Below are 20,419 nucleotides of genomic sequence, written 5' to 3' on the forward strand. Positions count from 1 at the left end.
ATTGTAGGAGAGACTATAGAATCTTACCAAATAGAAGATCTTCTTGTTCCTATAGCAGCCTTATTTAATACTTAAGCCCTGGAGGGAAAAAACATATACAGCTTGAGATTCCCAGGCAATACTCTGTGCTGTCCTCTGGTTTTCTGCTGATGTTGTCAATCTCTGTGAATTTAACATAATGACTCACTTTCCTGACACTGGTACCACAAAGCTACCTCTATGCAGATGAAGGTAGCTGTAGTGCCTGTGGTGTCCCTGAGTGGTTTTCAAACAAATACATTAACTAGCAACTCTGGGTCTGTTGTAACTTTTAGGGAATGCTGCCCCTTCTCCCCCACCCCAAAAGGTTCCCTTGTGATTCCTGCAAGAGTTTAGAAGAGCTGGTGCTTGTTGTGTAACTTGTACCCCAGAAAGGATTACTTTTATGACTGAAAGTAGAAGTTAAATAGTGGCATAATGTTACAGTGATATATTACAGTAAATATATCCTTAGTTATCATACTATTTGTGTGGTCCAGTGGGTTGTTGCTATCTTACTGAACTTATTGTTCTCTGAAATCAAGGTTAATTATGTTGTCAATTGGAAGCACGTCACAGCAGCTGTGAAGTGTATGTCTTTCTGTCTCTGTCTTAAAGTGAAGGCTTGCTAGAGGCCTAAGGTGTGATGGTAGCTAATCCTCAATCCCAGACAACACTCGCTTAGCACTCTTATTTAGTTCCGGGAAAACTGAGCACTAAGCAAAACAGTGTTAAGTGAAACCCATTTTCCCACTGAGTTTAATGTAAATAAGTATAATTGGTTCCGCACCACGTGCCGGGCTGGGCCTTGTGCTCCTGCTGGCCTTGGCCCTGCTGTTCCTGGCAAGGTACTGAGCAGGCTCTGTCAGGGAAGGCACTGGCTCCTCCCAGCCTCATTGTTCTGCCACTGTGATGGACCCTGCCGGCCCACACCCACTGGCCACCAGCATACCTGTGCATGGGGCCTGAGTTGGGGACCTGCCTGCCCAGGGATTTATGGCAAGAAAGCAGTGGGGCTCTGGCCAGTGCGGAGGAAGCTTGGGATGGTGTCCACGCCCCATGGGTGTGTGCATGACTGGAGCGGAATGGGTCATGGGCTGCAGTCCAGGGCCGGGGGTAGGGGGGAGGCTTCGTGGGCTCAGCCCTGCTATGGCCTGGGGTGGTGGGCACTGCACACATGTCCTTGAGCGCTGTCTTGCACTGGCCCAGGCCCTGCACTCCTGCCGGCCCTGGCCTCAGGCCCTGCACTCCTGCTGCCCTGCCGGCCCTGGCCCTGGCCCAGGCCCTGCACTCAAGCCCCCTGCCTGCTCCTTCTTGCTGCCACCACCATCGCTCCAGCACCATGTGTTGGAGCAGACCCTGGGCGCCTACCACCCCACCGTGGGCTCCGCTGGCTGCCACTCACTGCTTCACTTGATGCTGCCCTTCCTGCCGCCACTGCTTCTCCCCACCCCCTACGCTGAGCGTATAATGAAGTGTGCTGAGTGCTAAGTGAAACCAGGTAGGTATTTTAAATGAGTGCTATCGTGAAACTATGGTAAGCAAAATGGCGTGAAGCAGGGCTTGCCTGTAAACCCCATGTACCACCAGCTGGGTGGCGCACATGATTTTGACAGGTTCTAGCCACATGCTGAATTTATGGCATTATACAAATGCAATGGTATGGTATGCCACTGACTCTTTTATCATGGCTTAAATTGAGTTGTACATATTGCTGGGTGACTATTTAAGGTGCAATTAACCTGTTAGTATCTTAAATGTAATATGTGTTGGGGGCTATATTTAAGGCTATCCATATCAACTCTTCTCTGTATCAGTTAGGACAACTTACAGTACAAACTGTTTGTGCTACAAGAGCCACTTTCCCCTAATGTGTTTCTTTGAAGATTTTAGGCAGGGCACATTTCCTTAGTTAATGTGTTTCTGAAAGGTGCAACTTTTTTCCCTGAGAATCCACTTCCATCTGATGTGTACCTTCTGCTATGGCAAAATACCTTACAGTGTGAATTCTCTCCCTTTTTCCTGAATAATATAAAACGACAAGAAGCAGTGATATTAGTAATCTGAGGTTAGGTTATATGATATTTAGGTTGTTACCTCTCAGCTCCGTGTTCTTGGGGAGCCTTGGCACAGTATGCAGCCTGTCTGATTCACAAAGAACTCTCCCCCTCCCCGCCTCTGCCTGAACAAGAACTGATTAGAGGAAGGACTTACAAAAGGCAAAGATGATGCAGTGGGAGACCTACCTACAGCCCTCCAGACAAGGGTGATAAGAGTGAAGCAACTCCCCGGTCTCATATGCATCCGAGATGGAACAAGATGACAACTCATTTAAATGGGAGATGGAACAGGCATGCACCTTCATTAACATTTAGGGTGGAGAACAGAGATTCCAAGGCAAGGACCACACTGAATTCTGGGATCAGAAAAGCAGGGGAGCACTTCATGATGGGGAATCCTTGCTCCAAATGCTAATCAACCCTCATCTACACACACCCAGCTCAGCATTTATCAGACCAATTCTAGTAATGACTCCTCTATTGGTTTTTCTCAGATGTACTCTTGTTAGCATATGTGTATGTGTGTCTAACTGCATTTATTGTCCTAAATGAGCTGAGTTCAAGGCACATGAGGGTGTCCGCCTATCAATGCTGAGCCTGACTCAGATGTGCTCTATTAACCTGTGTGCTTGTGTCTGACTTCATTTTATTGTTGCCCTGATGAACTGGGTTCAAGGCATATGAGGGTGTTAGCCTGTCAATGCTAAATAACCTGGCCTGGCTCAGGCATCTCCTGTTGATCTGTGTGTGTCTGTGCGTACATGTGTTTGACTGATTTGGTGGCTGGAGGAATCCAGCCCCATTGAAACTGAGTCCTGCAAGATAGCTCCATTGGAGATGAGGACTCGCAGAAGAGAGAGATACAGCTCCATATAGAAATGCAAGTAACACAAGCAGCGCATTGGTAGAATTAAAGAGACTCCCAGAAATGTACCCCTAATAAATGAGCACACCCCAAAGTGATGGGCAAATCTGGTAACAAGGTTTGGTCTTAATATCTCAAAGACCTTCCCATCTTTTCTTTTAGCAAGATAGAAAGTCTTAGCATGGTCTTGCTTTACTGAAGGCTTTAACAAGGGCTATTTTTAAAAGTTAGTTGTTTATGGAAAACTCGCAAATTGTACATTGAAAAAAAGTTTTTTCCCCCATTGCCACAAGAAAAGGAAAATGTATTCAGTTCTGTTCCTTCCTGCTCCTTTTTCTTACCCCCATATACTTCTGGATGACAGAAGTCTCAGTCTAATTACACAATCTAATTTCTCTCTTATGAATAGATTAAAGTCCCTGCTGATAATTACAGAAATGTAATTATGAGCAACAACCCACAGGATCATGCAATGGCAACAATTCACAGAACTACACAAATAGTATGATAACTAAGGGCATAGCTACCTTAACAGTACTAGTACGTTTCCCCCGGTGTTGGAAGAAATGTACTGCTAATCAAATAGAATTTATGGTACAGCAGCTTGTTATCCATATATCAACAAGTCTGAAGTACTCTTCCACAGGAAACTGATAGTAGAGGGGACTGCTACAGATGAAATGCATTTAAAGGAAATGTATTAGGTAATCAGCAAAATCAGCTCTGGTTGACTCTTTTGGCCAGTCCAAGGCAATGTTCTGTTTTATCTTTTCTCTCTGTTTTGTGAGATTCTGAAAATAGGCAGGTAATTGTTTTAAGCTTTGTATGTTGATGTATAAGATCTAGTTTCTGTTGTTATCAGTGATTAATGAGGACCAGGGATCTGGGTTTTCCGTTTGCCACAGAAAATGTGGGTTTCCCCCTTTTAAGGAGAAAAATTCGGGAAATGGTGGGTTTCCCTTTGGAGGCTGGCATAGTTCCAGCCTGCAGGGGGCTGCTTGGGGCTGGGAGCAGCAGGAGTAGAGGGATCAGGGAGGGAGCGTCATGTGCATATGTGCACATGCAAATGCACATGGAAGCCAGGCAGTGTGGAGAGCAGCACCTGCAGCTCCCTCCAGGTAAGTCTGGGGAGGGGAGAAGAGGGGAGGAAGATTGAGGTATGAATGATTGAGGCCCTCACGGTGAGGGAGGAAGGAAGTGGGGCAGGGCTGGGGCTGGAGGTGCTGCCCAGCTGGGGCGGTATATGGAGCTGGAACTAGAAGGCCTGGCTGGGTGAGCAGGGTGGAGCCATGGGTGGCATGCCCGAGGGGCAGCAAGGAGGCCAGCTCCCTGCCACTGGATGCACTCCCAGATTTATGCCTGGGGCAGAGGTGGATGCAGGCTTGGAGATCCCTGCCCTGCTGCACTTCCCCTGAGACCTCTGTGGCCCAGTTGGTGGGACCTGGCATGACAGAGCGGGATGGGGAGGCTTAATGCTGCCTCTGGGAGCCCCATGCCAGCTATGCCACCATGGCGAGGTTCCCCCTGCCTGCCCAGCCGCAATGGGGGCCACAGCTCTGCTGTTGCCACTGCTGCTGGGATTCATGCCACTGCTGCTGTAATCCAAAACACAGATTTGTGATTTTTTTAAATCGGAGAATGTGTGAATTTTTATCAGAGATTTTGTGATTATTTTAAACAGAGAAACCCAGGATCTATGATGAGAATGAACCCTCAACCTTAGCAGCTTTGACCTGAATTTTATTTTTTTTTACATACCATTGGATATTTTTTTACATACCATTCGATATTTGGTTTTCTGGTTAAATTTACCTGATATACAGCAAACTTGGCTCTGTGTGTGTGTGTGTGTGTGTGTGTGTGTGTGTGTGTGCGTGCGTGCACGTGCGCATGTACGTACGCCAGGGTGGATAGATTGCTTTCTTGGAAGAACTGATATGCAGTGTATTATTTGGTGTCCACAAAAACAACATATTTTTTTCTGTTGTACAGGTTTTTATACTATGGATTTATCTATGACAATAACAGATATTAATATTTTTAAAAATACTTAAGAAATATAAAATCTTAAAGATTTTTCTGCATATGTACATTCTTTGGTAAAATATGGTTCCTTTGTGTATTTCAGTAAGACTTCTGTTGTTTTTATCTCTTTTACTTGGAGAATAGTATTTTGTATTGGCAGCTCTCAATATTATATAATTAACATTTAATTTTTCTGATGTTAGTTTTTGATGATGATGATCATAACCAAGCCAGTTTTTATGGGTATTTTCAGGTATGTCTGCAGTCTTGTGTACTATGGCTTAACATTGAATGCTGGTGAATTAGGAGGAAATCTGTACCTAAATGTAGCTCTGTATGGCCTTGTAGAAGTTCCAGCATTTCCACTCTGTATGTTCTTTATTGAGAAACCCTGGTAAGAATACTAACTTTCTAGTTTTCTGACTATACTGTAAGGTTAGCATGATATTATATATGGAAAAGCTTATATTATATTTTATAGTAATATATGGCCTTGCACTCTTGAATTTCTTCTTTTGGAATGCAGTCCCCCATAGGGGTTACTGTTCTTACTCTCTTTCCTTTAGTTGCACTTCACTTTCCTATTCTTTTTTCCCTGAACTTTTCAATGTTTAGTGTGGCTCAATGCTATTTTTTTGACAAATCTGAGTTAACACCATTTGGATGGCTGAGTAGTATGCACCTCCTGTATGTTTTGCCCAGAAACTTTTCCACCCAGATGAGAGAGAGTACAACTCTGAATCATGTTCATTTTTAATGAAACTTAAAAAATCAAACCAGGTTTGTAGAAAAAGGGCCTCAGTATTTAAGGCCTCAAATATTTGAAGTTCATACTTCTTCAGATTTCTACCTGTATTTTTAGTCCCACAGTCACAAAAATATTTGTTAGCTCTAAAGGCTAACTAGTCAATCTGGAGGTCCTGAGTTATACAGGACTGTAGTCCCTCTGCAGGTTGAGAAACTTTAAGTGAAATCCTGGTCTTAGAAGTCAGTGGCAAACACTCTTTAATTTTAGTGGGATTAGGGTTTTATCTTTTTAATTGTCTTGGTAGTTTTCTAAGCTCAGTTAGATTTTTCCAAGTTAAAAATAATATCAAGCACCTATGTTTAAACTGCATGACACGCATTAGTGTAATCTGTTCAAAAGATATATTCCAGTGTTTTAACAACTTTTTTTGCCTGCTATTATGAAGACATAATGATTTAACTCAAAATATAGGTGTAAATAGTTGTACCAGTTTAATAGATATTAATACTAACAAGATAGTTAGCTCAGAGCTTCTGTTATCAGCTTTAAAATACAATCAATATATTAAGAAAATCTAACATTTTTGTTGCAAAGGGTTAACTAAACATGTTTTCAAAGACAAGTATTGTATCTTGATAATAAAAAACTAGAATTGTGACACAGGTAAGAGAGGATACTTAGGCTGCATGCTCACATTCATATCATCTAAAGGAGCTCTCCAGGTTTGTACAGAAGTTCAGACAGAGAAGCAAAGAGCCTGCGGTGTGGATGCTGGGCTGCCAGGTGGTCCCTAGAGCAGGTAGCCCAGAAAGCATTGCAGCCTTTTATTTTTAAATGAATGTAGGTGAGGTTTGGCAGGGAGTATTTCAGGTAGGAAACAAGCCCGCAGCAGAACATGCCCTCTAAGTGCTTCAGTGCTGAGCTTTTCCAGCCCAGAGCACTCAGTGCGGGTGTTCTGTTAACTTCTTGGTTGAGACTGACATACGCTCTCTCTCCTCCTTTCAGAGAGGGGAGAGATGGAAGCAAAGCACACTGGGATTGTGGAGCTCATCTCTTCATGTGCTGCCTGTACAGAAGTTCTGTCTCCCGAGAGAGATTCTGTGGGAAGCCACTTCACTTGGGTTGTTATTTTTCTCACAGAGTGGCCACTTGTACTCTAGGAGAAAAATAACAAAATCCATACACTTGTGGTTTCTCCTGAGAGGACAGGGACTGCCTGGAGAAACTGAACATCTGTACTAGCCGTCAGAAATATTTAAGATTTTACTGCATAAAACTTAAGTAGTAGATATACAGAAATCCAGCAGTTTCTTTTTTTTTTTTAACTGAACCATCAATTATTATTGAAAATAAGATTTATTTATGTATTTGTAATTCTTTCTAAATAATTATCAGTTTTGTACATATTGCAGATCTGGAGCTGATTTGTGATTGTCAGACTTGCTTCCCTTTTATGAAGGGAAGGGTAAAAAAAATGAAGCTGTACATACTCTTATTATCAAGTAAAGAAAAATTGCATATATAGTAGTGTTGCTTTATGTTTTATATCACAAGCAACAATACAAGAATATAAGATTGCAAAGTCAGATATGCAAAGGTTAAAAAAGACAGAATTCAGTTTTCCTGTCTAGCCTTCTTGATATGCCTTGTGATACTGTCTTTTTATTACTTGGGCAAAGAGAGAGCCCCTGCCTCTTTCAGTGTACCAGGTGGATTGTTCTCAGGGAGCAAATCAAGGCTGTGCAGTGAATAAAGCTGCTGCTTGTAAGACTCTTGAATCATTGCCGCAGATATTGTTATATTAACAACAAATTTGCTTCACTTTTTTTTACAGCTTTTGCTAGAAATGTCTTCTGGGAAGACTAACATAATTGCTACTCAATAAAGGAACTAATTGAAGCCACTGCCTGAAAAGCCATACAGTATATAACTGTTAGTGCTGCCATCCTATATTGTGTTTGGCCCTTTATAGACAAATACAAAAAGGCAAACTGCCTGTGTTGAAGAATTAATAGTCTTATCTAACCATCTGCCCATTTTCCTTTTAGGTCTGGAAGACGTAAAACTATGACTTCTTTTCTGATATTTGCAGGGTTTGCCTGTATAATCACCATGCTTTTACCTGAAAATGCTGGTGAGTATATGCTGTTGTCAAAGTAAACTTGAGCTAGTCTCTCTAATTAGCTTAGACTAATTTACAGTTAAACCCAACTAATCCGTTAGGCAATTACGGAGTTTACTAGAGACTGGGTATCTCTTGGAGCTGTTTGTGCAATAAGCGGACATGGCTCAAAGTAGTGAATGTATATTATTATGACAAACAGCATTTCAAAGTTATTACAGGAATTTAAAAAGACCTGTAGAAATTTCAGTTTAGAGGCTCAAGTTGTCTTTTATATATGTTTTATTTCAACTAATGTAGTGATTTTTAACAAGGGTGCCACAAGATGGTTTTACTGACATCATGTAATATTAGCATTTTTAGGTGTGCAAACAGTGAAGTGTATGATTCATGAGTCCAACCCAGGGATTTCAAATAGGAATCCATAGTGTCAAAAACATTCTGAGCTGTTATGGTTTTTTCTGGTCCTTCTGTCTAAGGTATGTTCTCAGGTCTTAAATCTTTTAGCATCAAATTAGCAGTATTCTGTAAGTTATTACAGAATTTTAAACACTGGGTCCAATAGCAGTGACTTAATCACAAGCTATGCACCTACAGTTTGTTGTGCATAACCCCACTTGACCTTTTTCCTTTCTTTCTTTCTTTTCTTTTTTTTCAATGAAAGCAATCTTTTAAAATCTGAGCTTGCATTGCATTGGGGAGTTAAAAAAAAAAAAAAAAGGTTGATTTTTTATTACAGTGAATTTTCAATTATAATTAGATGCTAAATACCTCATATCCCCATATATCAGCCAGATTTCTAAATAGCTTGCCTCATTTATTAACCAAATCACATCTAAACCCTCTCATATGGGGAAAATGAAGTAGGAACAATCTATCCATTAAGGGTGTATTCTGTAATGAAGGGTAAGAAATTTAAATTTGGTCAAGTAAAAACAGGGTTTCCCTTCTTTCTTACTCACTTGGGATTAATAGTATTTAGCAGGGATCCTGGGTTTTTTTAATAAAAATCCCAAATTCACTGATAACCCCTCCAAATTCTCTGATTTAAAAAACAGCAAAATCTGTGTCTTTCCTCAATTAAAATGAAACACTGCTCCCCCTCTCTCTCAGTTTAACACAATGTTTTACAATTTTAAAGCTGCTTGGAAGCCTACCAGTGCCTCAGTCATTATATTAAAATAAATTCTAAATCCTGTCTCCTTTGGTGTTTGCTTTTTGTTTTTATCATAGAAAATCAGCAAGCACTTCCTCTGCCCCATTGGTCACAAGGTTGCATGTCCAACTGTGGCTGTCCACTTCACTCCTTTGTGGCGCTGAGCAGCCCTGATATGCTGGTGTCTTGCCTCTGCCTTTGCCTCTAACTCCCAACCCACAGCCTCTCCAGCACTGCCAGTGCCCCTCACTCCCAATCTGTAGCCCTCTGCCACCTCCCAGCCCTGCCAGAGGGGATGCCAGCTACCAGAACTATGGAACCTGGGGCAGGGCCCGCAGCACCCTGCTGCTCCAGCAGGGCTCAAGCCGTAGCTGCCACATACAGGAGGTGGCAGCTGCTGTGGCCGGAGCTGAGCAGAGTTTGTAGGCATGGGGCAGCATACAGGCTGCCCACCGCAGGGTTTGGGTCTCCCTGCTCTGCTGCCCTGCCCTGGGGGCCTCTGTGGCCCAGTGGGTGGGTTCTGGCACAGGAGGATGGAGCACGATAGGGAGGTGGGCATGGTGAGGTTCCCCTTGCTCTCTTGGAAGCAATGGGGTTAGAAATGTGTAGAGTTATGCCACCCTGCTGCTGCTGGGTGGGCAGGGGATGCCTCACTTTGGTGACATGGCTGGCGCAGGGCTCCCTTCGCCCTTTCCAATGCCCTTCTGTGCCAGGTACCACCCTCTGGGCCATGGAGGCCCCCAGGGGGAGGGAAGTAGGGTGGAAAGCCCAAGCTGTGTGATGGGCAGCTTATATCCTTCCCCATCCCAAGCACTAATCTGGGAGGCACATGCCCTCCCCCCGCTCCTCTCCCTGGGTATGCACACAGCAGTGGGGAGCCAGTGTACACCAGCCCCCTGGACTAGCTGCCATCCTGCACCCCCAGCTGGACCCCAAGGCTGCACATTCCAACCCCAGCCCTGGGCACCATCCTGTCTGGGCAGCACCCCCAGCTACCAACCCTGTCCTACTCTCTTCCTCAGTGTAGCTGCCTCAATCTGCCATTCCCTGCCCTACCATGCGTCACCTATGCCCCACTCCATAGACTTACCTGAAGACAGCTGGGGGAGCTGCTCTCCACCGCTGCCTACCTGTATTGCTGGCCACTTGCATGTGTACGTGTCCACACATGCACATGGCGCTCCCTGTGCCCTGCTTCCCTCAGCCCCAAACATCCCCTTGCAGGCTGAAGCTCTGCCAACCTGCAAAGGGAAACCTGTGGTTTCTCATGTTTTTCTCCTTTAAAGGAGAAAATCCATGTTTTTCCTTGGCAAATGGAGAACCTAGATCCCAGGTACTCAGTAAGAACAAGGTAGCTTAGCCCACTCTTCACTTTCAAAGTCGAATAAGCTCCCTTGCTCAAAAATGGTCTTAGTATACATTAAAAGTGTCCACATAAAGAATTAATGCAGTGTTGAGAGAAATGGTAAGTAAAGTTTTCAGGTGAACTGATGAATCTCTGTTGTCACTAGTACCTGCTTCTTGATTACTTGATCATAAAAAGAAAACCAATGCCCAAATCCTCTACTGACACTAAGCAAAACTTTTAGGAAGACCAGGTCTCTGTATTTGCATCTAGCAATTGCATGCTTGTTGCATTAACCTTAAGCATGACACAGACTGTAACTGTTTTCACATTCCTAGAATTTCTGCATAAATATATTAAACTTACAAAAGAAATTGAAGGTTCATTGTTTCATTTTACATGTTAATGACAGTTATTTCAGTTGAAGACAAAATCTGACTTGATGCAAATTTTGAGCAGTTTTGTGAAGAATGTTTATTTCTTGCTCCTGTAGGTTCTTGGGGTAGTTAGTGCTATAGTATAAGGTCAACGCTACACCTGTGTTTCAATGTCATGAACTAGAAAATACTCATACTTTAAATTTAATGCCATAAATATAATATTTCTTTTCACTTGCACTTTATTTTTTTCTCTTCCAAAGGTTTATTCTTCAGTCCAACTTTGTTAGCATTGTGTGGAAAAATGACAGTCAGTGCTGCCTTCAACATAGTGTATATTTATACTTCAGAACTCTACCCAACAGTATTAAGGTAATTGTTAATTTAATTCTGTGGAGTTCAATATACTAAATGTAACTGCTGGGTTGTGTGAATTTTGTGTTGTTGCATTATCTCTTAATCTTGTTTCACATAAAAACATTTGAGTATCTGAAATGGGTGAAATAAATGTTTGACTGTTACAGCAGTCTTTCAGTATGAGGAGAAGAGTCTTTTAGTAAATAGGGGTGAGTCTGGAGATGGCTGAAGAGGCTGATCTGAGAGTCATGTTCAACTGCAGACATGGCAAATGATTCCAGGAGGAAGAAGGGGTCTTGGTAAAAACAAAACCATTTGATACAGCATATATGCAAATATAAAACAATTGACACAAAGAAAGCTATGTTTTGATGGTTTATGTTAATGATTTTAGCTTTTACTAAAATATTAATGAGAGTTCATACAATAGTCAAGTTTTTACTAAAACTTGAAAAGCACATTTTATATCAGACACCCATACTGTAGTAGTTAACCCTCATAAGATGTTGATCTGGCAACTTTCTCAAGCGCTAAATCCCTTTTAAATATGTGAAAAAAAGGAAACTCCTTCCTTTATTAAAAATAATCTGAGATACAGTATTTTCTTGTTTGTATTACTAATTCTTCTGGAAAAATTGTTATGCATAAAAACAAACTTCTTCTCCAGGCCTGCTTCCTTCTTTTATTGTTCTTTACAACATATAAATATATTTTAAATGTAGGATATGCAAAAAAAAAAAAGGCAGATTATATTTCCCCTGTATAATTAAAATTGCTGGTATAGTTTAGATTCTTATGTTTTGAACAGCAATTAATTGTTCATTTTTTGAATTTGTTGATTTAAATGTTTCTAATGCAATTCATTTAACTATTTATGTATAGTTCTAGCAATTCCATGCTGTGTTTTACAGTGTTTTATATGTGAACAGGTTAACTAAAAATATTATAATCTGAGGTATAGCATGGTAAAAAATGTACCCGGGGCAATTCTCTTTCACCCTTCCCTGCCCTGCACCCCTCATTCCTCTGTACTTCCAGGGAGCAGGAACAAGTAAGGTATGGTGGGAATTTTAGTTCTCTAGTATCAATGGGGTTCGCTGCTGCTGGGGAGAAAGGGGGGGAACTTGCACTCCACTTCTTTGCTGCTGAAGACAATGTCCAGAAGCCAAACAATGTATATTTTGGCCACAAAAATGGGGTTAATTCTCCTCCTTCCCAGTAATGAACTCCACTGTCACTCTACAAAACTGATTCCCAGAATGCCTTGTACTCATTGCTTGTGTTGGCTGCTTCCTGCAGCCAGAAAGCGCAGGCAGAGTGAAGCAGGCAGGATTGAGAGCCTCCCATCCTTCTGGTGTCCCTCCCTTTAGGCATCTCTGGGGGCCTAGGCTCTGTTCAGCCATTCCATGTCACGCTACTGATTGTAACATATCAACTCACAGTGGCTTAACAAAGCTATAGCTGATGTCATCTAGGGTTAGTTAATATCCAGGTTACAGAAATTAAATATATCATAGCCTTCTAGTTCTCCAAATATTTCCCAAGTTGTTATATTATTTTCAGATAGGAGTGCCCAAAAATGCCTCAGAATTTGGGCCTTATTGAGGTAAGTACTATATAACCAAACAGGAAGGCAGTTTAAAAAGGTTAAAAAAAAGGTTGATAGAATGGTACAGCATGCAAAAAAATTACTAGGAATACCAAAGGCACGTAACTTGTTTCCTTTTTCTTTTTCTGCTGTTTTTTTTTTATAGATTGCAGGGCAGGGTATGAGGAAATGGCAGTAGGAATGAATAAATGGAAATGTAAGAGTAGAGAGACAAGGTAAAACCAGAAAAGGATGGAAAGAAAAAGAAGAGGAGACCAGGGCAATGAGAATGAGCCTATAGTGGAGGGAGTCTGAGGATAAGGGTAGGAATGACTTGTGATTATTAACTACCAGATAATAATGTACAAAGTTTAAATTGTAAAAGTATCACATCTAAGAATTCCCTTTGTGCTTTGAGTTGTATAATTCTGCAGTTTTAGCAGATGATTAGGAGGAGTAAATTGCAGAGGCTGACATCCCCCTTAAAAAAAGGGTTGCTGATAGTTTTGGATAATTAGCTTTGGGGGACATAATAGAATATCCCAGATGCTAGTAGGTGTGTTAACATGGAGTTTAGAGCAGGGGTGCTTAGCTTCTGGCCTGCAGGCCAGATGCAGCTCATGGAGCCGTGACATCTGGCCTGCAGAGCTTGCCATGGGTTGGGATATTTTAGCAGTGGGGGAACACTGGCAATACTGCCACTCTCCCCTGACTGCCAGATTCCCAAGCCTCGCTCGCGGCCAGTTTGGAGCTAGGCCACATCCCCCCCTCTCACGTGTGACTGGTTTGGGGCCAGGCCATGCCCCTTCCCTCTGTATGGTTGGGTTGGGGCCAAGCCATGCCCCATGGGATGGAGTTGGGGCCTGGCCATGCCCCCTTCCCCAGGAGGCTTGGGGCTGAGCCATGCTCCCCTGTCCTCCCCCACTAGGCTGGTTGGGGCTGGACCATGCCCTCTTCTCCCCATGTGGTTTGATTGGGTTTCTGCTTCCTTGTGCGCACTCTGGGAGCTACATCAGGATCTGGCACCTGGACAGACCAGGCATTGCCTTCTATGTGAAAAATGTTCATAGAATCATAGAAGTAGGGTCGGAAGGTACCTTGTAGATCTTCAAGTCCGACACCCTGCCTGGGCAGGAGAAAAACTAGGCTCAAATGACTCCGGCCAGGTAGGCATCAAGCCTCTTGTTAAAAACCCCCAGGGTAGGAGCCAGCACCACTTCCCTTGGAAGTTGGTTCCAGATCCTAGCCGCCCTGACTGTGAAGTAGGTCTTACGGATCTCTAATCTAAACCTACTCTCCAACAACTTATGTCCATTATTCCTTGTTATGCCAGGGGGCGCTAGGGGAAACAAGGTCTCTCCCAAACACTTCTGGTCCCCCCTAGTGAGTTTATAGATGGTCACCAGGTACCCCCTCAGCCTTCTCTTGTGAAGGCTGAACAGGTTCAGGTCCCGCAGTCTCTCATTGTAGGGTCTGCCCTGTTGTCTCCGGATCATGCGGCTGGCCCTCCTCTGGACCCTTTCAGTGTTGTCCACATCCCTCCTGAAGTTGGTCGCACAGAACTGGACACATTCCTCCAGCTGTGGCCTGACCAGTGTTGCATAGAGGGGGAGGATCACCTCCTTGGCCCTACTTGAGATGCACCTGTGGATGCACAACAAGGTCCGGTTAGCCCTGCCAACCGTGACCTTGCATTGTCAGCCCATGTTCATCTTGGAGTCAATAATGACTCCAAGACCCCTTCTGCCTCCGTGTTCTCAAGAATGTTGACACCATTTGTTTAGAGTAATTATGGATTGTTGGGATCCAAAAATTCACACGCTTTAAAAGTGATTATCAACACCGTGAATTTCACTGTGTTAGATGTTTATAGTAATTCCCAGCTGATATGACAGAACACAGAATTTTGTGTGAGAATGGAAAAGTTACTTGAAACTAATTCCTGCTTCAGACTAACACAGCTGACTTACTTCTCTTTCCAAACCTGGATAGTGTTAGGTTCCTAACCAAGTCCACCCAAACTGGTTGAATTTGGGTTTCTGCCCCCCCCTCCCCCCCCGCACAGTATTTTACATTTTTAATGTTTCTGTCTCCCTTATGCTTCCTGATTCCAAATTGCATGAGTTAAACCTCAAGTGTTAAGTTTCAATATTTTTGTTTTTGTTTCACAATGTTCAGATAACATTTTTTTTTCTGAGAGTCACAAGGCTGTTGGTGTCAAATATGTGACAACTCATATGTAATGAAAATTATGACAGTGCATTAATGTGTTTGAAATTAGTTACTTGTGATTAGGAAAAAAGTAGTTAATCTGGAAGAGAACTGCTCCCATTTGAACCTGCCGATTTATTCTTAGAACAAAAACAACCAATTTACGTTTGAAAAGCTGGCACTCTTGTGAAGGAAGTTCTCATTCTTTCTCAACTACCTTCATTCTTGTAATGTGTTTAAGTAGGGTTACCATATTTCTAGTTCTAAAAAGGAGGACTCCTGTCACGCAGGGGTTGAGGAGTATATGATTGTAGAAGGGCAGTGATATAGTGGTGCCCTGCCTCTTCCCATTCTGTTGCCCCTCACTCTCAAGCCACAATGCCCCCCCCAGTCCTACTGCTGCTTCTCACTCCTGACACAGAGACCCCAGTCCTGCCAGTGCCCCCTTACTCCCAAACCTCAATGCCCTGCCCCCCTGGGCCATGCTGGTGTCCCTCACTGCCAACCCATAGCCCCCCCCCCATCCCTGTTGGTGTCCCTCACTCCTGACCCACAACTCCCTGGTGCTGCCAGTGCCCTGTCCTCCCAACGCTTAGCCCCCCATCCCCTTGGTGCTCCTCACTCCCAAGCCACAGCCCCCCCAGCCCCGCTGGTGCCCCTTACTCCAGACCTGCAGCCCTCTGCTGCCCCCAGCTGTGCCCCTGCAAGCACAAGCACCTGCCCTGGTGCCACTGAACCAGCAGCGCCCCACCACCCCTGAAGGGCCCCTCTGTCTTCTTCCCTCTTCCCCTGCTGGAGGGGCATGGGCCTCCCCTGCCCTACTGCAGCCCCAGACTTGGTCCCTACACACACCCTCTTGCCCTCACAGATTTACCTGTATCCAGCTGCTGGGCTGCTCCCACCCTTTGCCTGGCTACATGCTGCACACGTGCACCCTGACTCTAGTCACCCTGTCTCCAGCCCCAAGCACCTCCTTGCTAGGAGAAGCCAGGAAGTGCTGGGCAAAACTTTGAAGCTGAGCTGACCAAAATCCTGCAAATTTGATTGCATTTAAAAAAACCTCCTGGACCGAGATTGGAGGATCTAAAAAGAAGACATGTTCCGGCAAATCCGGATGTACAGTAACCCTAGTTTAAGCAGTTTATGTCTAAAAATGTTGCATATTATTTATATATTAATATATATTATTATATTATTGCTCATTCCAATACTAAAAATATTTTTGGTTAACAATTTCGTGAAAGCATTTTTGTTTGTTTTTTGTTTTGGTTGGGGTTTTTTTACTGAATTCCAAATATTTTTGGTACTTTCAGAAAATATCACTGGGACTTCTAGTTGGCATTGGAAGGGAGGGAGCACATAGTTAAATTTAAAGCAAAGCTACAGCACCATCTACTGGTATAACACAACATTGCAATGAGTCTTTGATGTATTTGAAGCTTCACTATTGTCTAACAATTTTTTTCATTCAATAACAAAAATAATTAATTGCACAAAACAGATGCCAGAGATTTCCAGAGATCTTATCTTGCAGTAAGATAAGAGTCAGGAAATACAGACTCAAAAATATAGAAAAAAAAAAAGTGTATTGCTTCCTGGCTCCATAGCGTAGAAGCTAATCCTGTAATGAAAACTTTATAGACTATGTAAACAACAGCAAAAACTGACTATGTACAGGGATATGACTCAATAAAATCAACACAATGTTCTGATATGGACTAACATAATTTATTTTTTTCAAGAAATTGTTCATATGGATTGTACTTTTGGTGTACTTACTTGTGCCCTATGCTTGCAAGATCACATCATTTTGTCCCCCCAGTTTCTGTTGGGGCCTATGTACACCTAAGATGTCCTTGTATTGCATTCCTACCGTGGCGCCCCCAGCTGGCACTCCTCCTGCTCCATGGTCTGGGCCCCCGACTCACCTGCCACAACTTGATGGAATGGTAAAAGGAGGGGTTCAGTGGTGTTCCTTCCCCCTGACCCAAAATTGGAGATACTCCCAGGTTTGCCATGGATGTTCTTGGGGATCCGCCTCCCCTATACCCTGTCCACTTGCCAACCACATGGATCTTCGTGTTACCACACCAATACCAGGAGTGACCAGGAATAATGGTCACAAGCTGGCAGAAACGGCTGGTCGCATTCCCCTATGGCGAAACCCTGGCCACAAGCCTCTCGTGCTCCGGACCACAGTGTGCAACGTTCAGGTGGCTTCTGACTGCTCCCCTTGCCCACTCGCCGTGGGGCAGAGCTGGAGGGCTCATCAGTGCTGGCATCCCAGGCCTCAGCCAGCCCAGCATCTCGCCAGCTGGCTTCCACCCCGCATCCAGCTTCCAGCAGGGTTTTTGAATCTCCCATGGCTGTGGCCTCAGCTGACGTAATCAGCTGCCAGCCAGCTTAATCAATGGCTGCTTGAAGAGCCGGCGCAACGCTGGCTTGTGTGGCTCTTTCTCTGCCTTGGTCTGCCTCCTCAGTAAGTTTGTGGTGGCATTGGGGTCCCTATTCCCCTCTCTGGGAGCATTTGGGTCTGCCTCTGGGGGTGTACCTTGCTGCCACACCTACCCAGGTACGTATGAGGCTGGAGCTACGTTTATTCTTGTCCACGTGGCACAATCTTTGTGACTGATAGGTAGTTGTTTGCTTGGAGGTGGTCTTAGAATCCTACCAGATAGATGGCTGAGTATACTCCCTAAAATTGCGCTACCTTTTTTTTTTTTTTTTTTTGGAAGAGGATCATTCTTCAAGCAAACATCTGAGACTGCCTGAGCTCTAATGGATTCAGCTCAGGTATGTCTAAATGGAGCTCACTTGACTGCTTTTTAATATGTTTTTATCAAGTTGGAGACCTATTTTGATAAACTGTAAAAAAAAAAAAAAAAAAAACTGTCTGGCCCCTCACAGCCTATCAGCATTGGCTACAGACACTTTAGGTACAATCCAAATTATTTTTTCTTATTAAAGTAATATGACAAAACGCTTAATCAAGCATGTGATGTTAACTTCCCTGGGATTGAATAACAGGGAGAAAATCATAAGGAATTGTCACAACTATGTACAAGAATTAAGGATGACACCTGACAATAATCTTGCCTTTATGGAACACTGTATCAAGTGAACCTGACATAAGGATCACCCCTATATTCAAGCTGATGTAGTGCTACTAGAAAGGCAGTCTTTACTAACAACTGATACGGGAAAGAAGCCGCTACAGGGAAGAAACATAAGAAATAAGGTATCTAAGAACCCTTACAAATACTATATTGAGATCCCAAAAAAGAATAGGGACAAAGCATAGATTCATAGACTTTCATAGACATTAGGGCTAGAAGGGACCTCGGAAGATCGAGTCCAGCCCCCTGCCCCGGGGCAGGAAGTTAACTGAAGTTATAGGATCCCAGCAAGATAAGCATCCAAATTTCTCTTGCAGGCATTCAGTGTAGGAGCTTAAACCATCTCCGGTGGCAGGCTATTCCAGACCTTGGGGGCTTGGACAGTGAAGAAATTCTTCCTTATGTCCAGCCTGAAATAGTCTTGCAGGAGTTTATAACTGTTCGACCTTGTCATCCCTTGGGGCACTCTGGTGAACAAGCATTCCCCCAGATAAACTTATAGGTGGCCATCAGATCACCTCTAAGCCTGTGCTTTTACAGGCTAAAGAGTCCCATAGCTCTCAGCCTGTCATCATAAGGTCTGTTTTCCTGACCTCTGACCATGTGCATGGCTCTTCTCTGGACTCTCTCAAGCTTCTCCACATCGTTTTTGAGTTGTGGAGCCCAAAACTGGACACAGCACTCCAGCTGTGGCCTCACCAAGGCCGAGTACAGTGGGTGAATGATATCCTGGAATTTGCTTGAGAAGCATCTATGGATGCAAGCCAGTGTTTTGTTTGCTTTACTAGCCACAGCATCACATTGCAGGCTCATGTTCATCTTGTGGTCAATCAGGACCCCCAAGTCCCTTTCATCTGTAGTGTTAGCTAGCGTAGTACTGCCGAGACTGTAAGGATGCTGCAGATTTTTCCTCCCAAGCCTTGCATTTTTTGGTGTTTAAACACCATCAGGTTCTCATTCACCCATTTCCTGAGCCTGTCAAGATCAGCCTGGATTGCTCTCCTGTCCTCAGGTGTGGATGCTTTACCCCAGAGTTTGGTATCATTGGCAAACTTGGCCAGTCTGCTTCTGACTTCAGTGTCCACATCATTAATGAAGATGTTGAACAATATAGGTCCAAGGACAGAGCCTTGGGGGACCCCACTTGTCACAGGGCACCATGATGAGTGACTGCCATCAATTACTACCCTCTGGGTCCGACCACAGAGCCAATTTCCCAGCCAGTGGATCATGGTGGACCCAAGGCCACGATTGGCCAGTTCTGCCAAGAGGTGATCATGGGATACCAGATCAAAGGCTTTTTTGAAGTCAAGATATATGGTATCAATCTCCTGTCCCTTGTCCAGGTGATAGGTCACCTGGTCATAAAAGGAAATGAGATTGGTCAAGCAAGACCTACCCACAACAAACCCGTGCTGGCTATCCCTCAGGATATTGCTGTCAGCCAGTCTGTTAAGAATGGCTTCTTTAATAATGAATGAGACCCCAAGAACTCTTGTCACTATAGAGTTAGAAAATACAGCATGGCCCTGGAGAGGAAAAATGTGAATCCACTGTTACTAGATGGATGCTTGTAGAACCCTTATGGAACTAATAAAGTCAGTTTGTTAGTTCAATCTGGTATTGAAAATTGTATTTTCAAGGAAGACAGCATGCTGTAATGACGAAAAGAAACCATGTTCCACTTAGCTTCACAAGTCAGTCTGGCAAGACTTCTCTAGTGTGAAGCAGAACATTTTGAATTTCAATTAAAACAAATTATTTTGGTATGTGTTAACAAATAGGTTAATATGCGTTTCTGAAGGGGGATGTAACTCAGTGGTCGAGTGTATGCTTTCCATGTATGAGGTCCTGGGTTCAATCCACAGCATCTCCATTTCTATGATTCTATAGTAAAACACTGGAACAGGTTACCCAGAGAAGTGGTGGAAGCTCCATCCTTGGAGGTTTTCAAAAGCTGGCTAGACAGAGCTTTTGCTGGGATGATCTAGTTGAGCAGGAGGTTGGACGAGATGTCCTCCTGAGGTCCCTTCCAACTCTAACTTTCTATGATTCTCTGATTTTGAATCACATCCAGGTTGCCATAATTAATGATGGTGGATTCACATTTAGGATCTGACCATTGTTGTGCATGCCTGTTAGAAGGAGTTGACTCTTGATTGGGAAGCGTCCTAATATGTTCTTTGCCAGGATTTCATAGATTCATAGATGCTAGGGTTGGAAGGGACCTCAACAGATCATTGAGTCTGACTCCCTGCCTAGGAAGGAAAGAGTGCTAGGGTCAAATGACCCCAGCCCCAGCCTTCTCTTAAAGATTCCCGAGGTGGGCGGGGAGGGAGCACCTCCTCCCTTGGAAGCCCATTCCAAATTTTGGCCACCCTTACTGTGAAGAAGTTTTTTCCTGATATCTAGCCTAAATCTGCTCTCTGTC

At 43.7% G+C, this 20,419-nt stretch overlaps 1 protein-coding gene and 1 non-coding gene across 6 annotated transcripts in view; both read left to right on the forward strand.

Moving 5' to 3' along the window:
* The window catches only part of LOC149859773 (solute carrier family 22 member 15-like), a 52,685-nt gene that overhangs the window by 23,524 nt on the left and 8,742 nt on the right, over nt 1-20,419 (forward strand). For 4 of the 5 annotated variants that reach the window (XR_016443611.1, XM_090058301.1, XM_090058300.1 and 1 more), the window contains exons 7-9: nt 5,222-5,362; nt 7,765-7,850; nt 10,980-11,088. Coding sequence is in view for 3 of the 5 variants with exons in the window: in XM_090058301.1 (XP_089914427.1) it covers nt 5,222-5,362; nt 7,765-7,850; nt 10,980-11,088 (336 nt within the window). In the remaining 2 variants the exon portion in view is untranslated. Of the gene's footprint in view, nt 1-5,221; nt 5,363-7,764; nt 7,851-10,979; nt 11,089-12,827; nt 12,985-20,419 lie in introns of all 5 variants that reach the window. The other variant, XR_016443612.1, reaches the window with a different exon arrangement.
* TRNAG-UCC (transfer RNA glycine (anticodon UCC)) lies at nt 19,793-19,864 on the forward strand. Its single transcript has one exon. It is a non-coding gene; the product is annotated as a tRNA-Gly (tRNA).

Source organism: Crocodylus siamensis, chromosome 7, assembly GCF_052110815.1.
Source record: "Crocodylus siamensis isolate JL-2025a chromosome 7, ASM5211081v1, whole genome shotgun sequence".
NCBI classification, from domain to species: domain Eukaryota; kingdom Metazoa; phylum Chordata; order Crocodylia; family Crocodylidae; genus Crocodylus; species Crocodylus siamensis.